This window comes from Coregonus clupeaformis, chromosome 33 (assembly GCF_020615455.1).
Source record: "Coregonus clupeaformis isolate EN_2021a chromosome 33, ASM2061545v1, whole genome shotgun sequence".
Taxonomy (NCBI): Eukaryota; Metazoa; Chordata; class Actinopteri; order Salmoniformes; family Salmonidae; genus Coregonus; species Coregonus clupeaformis.
Genome location: NC_059224.1, coordinates 7075512 through 7082516, shown reverse-complemented (window position 1 = coordinate 7082516; position 7005 = coordinate 7075512). Strand labels below are relative to the sequence as shown.

Sequence of the window (7005 nt, the reverse complement as noted above, 5' to 3'; positions counted from 1 at the left end):
GCCACAAGACTGTGTTAGCCCGCTGAGCTAAAGCCTAAGCATTTTAAGTGAGCTCTATAGGGTTTACCGTATGTGTGTGTGTGTGTGTGTGTGTGTGTGTGTGTGTGTGTGTGTGTGTGTGTGTGCGTGTGTGCGTGCGTGCGTGCGAGTGTGTGCGTGTGTGTGTGTGTGTGTGTGTGCGTGCGAGTGTGTGTGTGTGTGTGTGCGTGCGTGCGAGTGTGTGTGCGTGCGAGTGTGTGTGTGTGTGTGCGTGCGTGCGAGTATGTGTGTGCGTGCGTGCGTGCGAGTGTGTGTGTGTGTGTGTGTGTGTGCGAGTGTGTGCGTGCGTGCGAGTATGTGTGTGCGTGCGTGCGTGCGTGCGAGTGTGTGTGTGTGTGTGTGCGTGCGTGCGAGTGTGTGTGTGTGTGTGTGTGTGTGTGCGTGCGTGTGCGTGCGTGCGAGTGTGTGTGCGTGCGAGTGTGTGTGTGTGTGTGTGTGCGTGCGTGCGTGCGAGTGTGTGCGTGCGTGCGAGTATGTGTGTGTGTGTGTGTGTGTGTGTGTGTGTGTGTGTGTGTGTGTGTGTGTGTGTGTGTGTGTGTGTGCGTGCGTGCGAGTGTGTGTGTGTGTGTGTGTGTGTGTGTGTGCGTGCGTGCGTGCGTGCGAGTGTGTGCGTGCGTGCGAGTGTGTGTGTGTGTGTGTGTGTGTGTGTGTGTGTGTGTGTGTGTGTGTGTGTGCGTGCGAGTGTGTGTGTGTGTGTGTGTGCGTGCGTGCGTGCGTGCGAGTGTGTGCGTGCGTGCGAGTGTGTGTGTGTGTGTGTGTGTGTGCGTGCGTGTGTGTGCGTGAACCAGACCTCACCCTGTGTGTAAGGGAGGTGTAGAGCAGGTAACCAGCCTGTGTATGAACCAGACCCTTCGGTTTCCCTGTGCTGCCTGACGTATAGAGCAGGAATAAGACGTCCTCACTGTCCATGGCAACGGGCTCACACACCACATCCTCCTTCATCATCTCCTGTCAAAGGACAAAGAGTTCAGCCCATAGAAACAGAATCCCTAAAACAGGTTTCCCCATTCAAGTCAATGTGCCTGTGATGAGTGGACTTTCTATTCGTTATATTTCCATGGTTCAGCCATTTTAAGTCTCAGTAACTCCTGTTAATAACAGACAAAGATGTCAGCCATTTTCCCCCAGGTATTTTTCTGATTGTATTGGCCAGATAGAGAGGATAACAGTGGAGAAAGATAGAAGGTCAAAGGGCAGTAGACACTTCTGCAGCATTACCGCTAGACCAGCCAGGCCACATGATGTTGGTCATTTAAAGCCTCAATAATGCTTCAGAGAGGTTTGAACCAGTGGAGGCTGGTGAAGGGAGGACGGCTCATAATAATGTCTGGAATGGAGTCAATGGAATGGTAACAAACATGTGTTTGATATCGTTCCATTCACTCCATTCCAGCCATTATTATGAGCCGTACCTCCCCTCACCAGCCTCCGCTGGTTTAAACCCATAATAAATCTCAATAACGCCTCCTATATTCAAGTCAACGTCATGGTTAAGACACAGGAGCATTCACTCAAAAGAAATGTGACAATCATTTACTAAGCGGCTAGGTTTTCCATAAGGTGATAAGTGGTGATAACACTGAGAAGTGTAACAGAACTATTTGAATAGCTGTGCAAAGATCCAGGGAGCTAACGTATTATTACATTTTTTCCCATTTAAAAAATATATTCTATTTTTCACACGTGATAAAATGATCACGCAATTTAACAAACAGTAAATCATTATTTTTTGAAGTAACTATTGTTTAAATACAAAAAGCAGTTATAAAAACAGTTGTAACATACTCATACATTTACATTTTAGTCATTTAGCAGACGCTCTTATCCAGAGCGACTTACAGGAGCATTTTAGGGTTAAGTGCCTTGCTTAAGGGCACATCAACAGATTTTTCACCTAGTCGGCTCAGGGATTAGAACCAGCGACCTTTCGGTTACTGGCACAACGCTCTTACCCACTAAGCTACCTGCCGCCCCGGGCTGCCTGACGCCAACCTCTTATGAACAGTTATAACCTCACCAGTAAGCTGTGTCTCTATTGGCTCACCTCCTCTCAGTAAGCTGTGTCTCTATTGGCTCACCTCCTCTCAGTAAGCTGTGTCTCTATTGGCTCACCTCCTCTCAGTAAGCTGTGTCTCTATTGGCTCACCTCCTCCAGCGGAACATCTCTGTCCGTCATGGCAACGGTGTTCTCTGTTCTCATGGCAACCAGGACCTGCTGGACTGAGGGACAGTTCTGGACGGCCTGGTCCACGGTTCTCTTCAGGTCGACCACCTTGCCTCCCCTCACACCCTGGTTGACCGTGATCACCGTGCTGGATTGGGCTGGAGCAGGGCCAGATACATTATACAGTAGATACAGAGAGAGAGAGATTGTTAAAAAGTCATGAAAGATACACTGACAATTTGTGGTTCCTAGACCTCATCAACCACCTCACCCTCTCTAATGCGCTCATCGAAGTCAAAATTGTCTATATCGTATACATTTATGGAATCAAAATTAGCTTATTTTTTTTTGTATTTTTGGGTTAGGCACAAGGTTAGCAGTGTAGTTAAGGTTAGGTTTAGGTTTAAACTGAAAGACCCTTGCTCCCTTCGGTCTCAACGTAGACTTTGATCTGAAGCCATTCTTGTGATTCTTGTGATTTTGCTATTCATTGTAAATGTTTTGTAGGCCTATGTAGCCAAGTATCTATGATCATATGCTATCCACTCACGTTTTTTGTATGTTCTGTTTATCTGTGAATTAACCAATGATATCAGGTCACACCTGGCCATGATTACAGACACCTGTGTGTGTGTCCTTTGACAGTATATAAACTAGTGACCCGCAGTGTTTGTGACTATACCCTGATGAAGACAGCTTGTCTGTGGAAACGTTGGTTATCAGGTTATTAAATAAGTGCATCTGAGCTCCTCGAGTGAGACTCTCCTTTTCTTTTTCTAGGTTTAAAATCAGACAGTGACGACCCCTCACCGTCTCTGATGCGGTCAGCCAGGGCCTCGGAGCTGAACCCGGCGAAGACCACATTGTGGGCGGCACCTATCCGGGCGCACGCCAACATGGAGGCCACTGCCAGGGGGCAGGAGGGCATATAGAGAGTCACACAGTCCCCCCTCCGCACCCCCTGGCGCTTCAGCAGGTTGCCCAGGCGACAAGTCAGCTCCAGTAGCTGTCTGTGGAGAGAAATGTCAATAAAGTTGGGTGATACGAAGGGGAATGAGGGTGTGAGGGGTGGTGAGTTTGTGTATTTATAAATACAGTCTATCTTTGTGTATAGATTACTGTAGTTGTGATAGGCCTACTCTTTGTGTATAGATTACAGTAGTTGTGATAGGCCTACTCTTTGTGTATAGATTACAGTAGTTGTGATAGCCCTACTCTTTGTGTATAGATTACAGTAGTTGTGATAGCCCTGCTCTTTGTGTATAGATTACAGTAGTTGTGATAGCCCTACTCTTTGTGTATAGATTACAGTAGTTGTGATAGCCCTACTCTTTGTGTATAGATTACAGTAGTTGTGATAGCCCTACTCTTTGTGTATAGATTACTGTAGTTGTGATAGCCCTACTCTTTGTGTATAGATTACAGTAGTTGTGATAGCCCTACTCTTTGTGTATAGATTACTGTAGTTGTGATAGCCCTACTCTTTGTGTATAGATTACAGTAGTTGTGATAGCCCTACTCTTTGTGTATAGATTACAGTAGTTGTGATAGGCCTATTCTTTGTGTATAGATTACAGTAGTTGTGATAGCCCTACTCTTTGTGTATAGATTACAGTAGTTGTGATAGGCCTACTCTTTGTGTATAGATTACAGTAGTTGTGATAGCCCTACTCTTTGTGTATAGATTACAGTAGTTGTGATAGCCCTACTCTTTGTGTATAGATTACAGTAGTTGTGATAGGCCTACTCTTTGTGTATAGATCACAGTAGTTGTGATAGCCCTACTCTTTGTGAATCTTTTTGGTCGTCATAGTTATATATGAGGTAACCCACCAAAACATTATTTCAGGTAAGAAATTGTCTGAATGATAAACCGCCATGCACCAGGGAACAACTACATGAATATGCATACTGTAGCAAATCCAGGGGGTAGCCCCGAATGGGACTCAAACCCGGGTCCAGCGACTGTCAAGCCAACACCTTAACCGTTGCGCCAAGAAGTCCAAACCTCTTGATGAGGTCGCTACGTGTTGGGTTACAGTCGCTACAATACCTGATTTTCTGTATGAATTCAGATCGTGCGTATAAAGTGTGTTCCCACATGAGATGTATAGTGATTGCGATAGTTCCAGACCTGTAGGTGATCTTGACCTCAGTTCCAGGTTCATCTCTCTCCCAGATCAGAGCCACTCTCTCTGGACAAGTGTGAACATGACGGTCCAAGCAGTTCACTACACACACACACACACATACACACACACACACACACACACACACACACACACACACACACACACACACACACACACACACGCACGCACACACGCACGCACGCACACACACACACACACACACACGCACGCACGCACGCACGCACACACACACGCACACGCACACACGTACGCACACACACACACACACACACGCACACACATACGCACGCCCGCTCACACATACAGACACATGCGCACACACACTCACACACACACATATACGTACGTTGGCACACACACATACGCACGCACGCTCACACATACAGACACACGCGCACCCACACATATACGTACGCACACGCACGCACGCACGCACGCACGCACACACACACACAGACAGACAGACAGAATTGAAAGTCAGTCTCAAAACAGTTCAGCTCTGTTGTTCTTTTCAAACTAAATTAGCTTGGCGCTCAGAGTATTCTGCCAATAGCTTGGTTGTTTCCTGGTAAATACTTTGGGATAAATGCTTCGTTCACAACACAAGAGAGCCTGTCTGTCAATTTGAATGTTCTCATGAAATATTCCATCAGCGTCTTCTCCTCCTGACTGAACCCAGTAATTGGTACTGTTTGTATTTATTAAGGAGCCCCGTTAGTTCCTGCCAAGGAAGCAGCTACTCTTCCTGTGGTTTATTAAGGATCCCCGTTAGTTCCTGCCAAGGAAGCAGCTACTCTTCCTGTGGTTTATTAAGGATCCCCGTTAATTCCTGCCAAGGAAGCAGCTACTCTTCCTGGGGTTTATTAAGGATCCCCGTTAGTTCCTGCCAAGGAAGCAGCTACTCTTCCTGGGGTTTATTAAGGATCCCCGTTAATTCCTGCCAAGGAAGCAGCTACTCTTCCTGTGGTTTATTAAGGATCCCCATTAGTTCCTGCCAAGGAAGCAGCTACTCTTCCTGTGGTTTATTAAGGAACCCCGTTCATTCCTGCCAAGGAAGCAGCTACTCTTCCTGGGTTTTATTAAGGATCCCTGTTAGTTCCTGCCAAGGAAGCAGCTACTCTTCCTGGGGTCCAGCAACATTAAGGCAGTTACTCTGGGTGATTCTAATGGCAGAGAAATATAACCTGCAGGAAATAAACATTGTGTGGAACCATCTGGAGTCCTATATTTATTACAGAATTATTATTTTCAAATAAAGGAAAATGTATTTCAACCAATACCCATCATCAAAACAACTCTATGGAGCTTTTTCTTTCAAGGTTTAAAAAAATAAAAATCTTCCATATGGTTATTACATTTCCTATTAGGTAGACTAACTAGAATATGGTTTAGATATTGCAGTGCAAAAGATGTACAAATATTTCTTATAAATATTGTATATTTTGTGGAGAAAATGTCATCTTACCAGATACATTGAGTTTTCCCCCTTCAAACCATTTTATTTTGCCTTGACTAAAGTCACAGTTCTGAACGGTGTGAAAGGGACTTATCCACGACAGCCTCTGGCGCGCCAACGCGCCCCAAAACCGGTCACTTTCGTTGACGGAGAATTTGTGCAGTCCCGAATGATCACTGACACCTTGAAATGCAACGGCCTCGGGCATACATGACGCTATATTGTAGCTTCTGCCTAACTGTTGACAGCATTTAAAAAACCGTCGGCTAAATGACGAAGTGAGTGTCAACGAAGAGCCTCTCCAAAGCGAACACATAATGCAACGAAGTTCTTTGTCATAAAGACAGTCTCTTCTGAAGAAGAAATGTCATATCCTTTATCCACCAAAATTGTGAAACAACATTTAAAAGCATTAAAAAATCACATTTAAAATCACATATTCGTAATGACAATGGGGGTTGTGTGTTATCAAACGAACCCTTTAAGTAACGAAAGACTCCAGCAAAACTTTTTTGAGTGAGAGAATCGAAGCAGATGCATTTAAAGGGAAGTCGGAGTCCATTGTGGGCCGACAATAAAGGCGCAGAAGTTGGACCATCGTTTGCGCATTAATTCAGCCAATGACAACAACAGATGACTAAAGTGGGGCATTTCCACCCAAATCAGAAAAATGGACTTGATTAGGCTATAGTATAGTCCAGTGATCACCAACCTTTTCTGAGTCAAGATCACTTTCACAGTCAAAAAGCAAACCGAGATCTAGAGCTCCGATTTTTTTTTTTGAACATGACTTAATCGTTTTTTTTTTTACACTAACCTAATAAAAACAGTTATGTTGGAATTAGATTTGGGCAGTAGGCCTAATACATTAGCACAGCATTTTGGCTATATGCCTGGCCTGCCAATATTGCTATTCTCAGACCATGTTATATTTCAAAACTAGAGCTTTGATAACAAAATAGATCAGTTGGTGTAGCGCTTGCGAGGCAGTGAGGAGCTTGAATTGAAATCATTTTTATTTTTATTTTACTGGACTGATGGTACCTGCATCTGTTGGTCATGGTGCTTTCAAGACAACTGGGAACTTTTAAAAAACGAGGTCAAATCCTTGGACTTGGAATTCCGACTTGAATGACCGTTCGAGGGAGGGAGAGAGCAGCAGAGGGTCCGGAAAGAAAGCTCCTTCCTTTCCT

At 45.0% G+C, this 7005-nt stretch overlaps 1 protein-coding gene across 1 annotated transcript in view; it reads right to left on the bottom strand.

Moving 5' to 3' along the window:
* The window catches only part of LOC121548577 (acetyl-coenzyme A synthetase 2-like, mitochondrial), a 21937-nt gene extending 15581 nt beyond the window's left edge, over positions 1 to 6356 (bottom strand). The window contains exons 1-5 of the mRNA XM_041860051.2: positions 5822 to 6356; positions 4338 to 4434; positions 3014 to 3213; positions 2186 to 2361; positions 835 to 987 (exon numbers count right to left, since the gene is read on the bottom strand). Coding sequence (XP_041715985.1) covers positions 835 to 987; positions 2186 to 2361; positions 3014 to 3213; positions 4338 to 4434; positions 5822 to 6128 — 933 coding nt within the window. The 5' untranslated portion in view covers positions 6129 to 6356. The remainder of the gene's footprint in view (positions 1 to 834; positions 988 to 2185; positions 2362 to 3013; positions 3214 to 4337; positions 4435 to 5821) is intronic.
* Between the last annotated feature and the right edge of the window lie 649 nt (positions 6357 to 7005).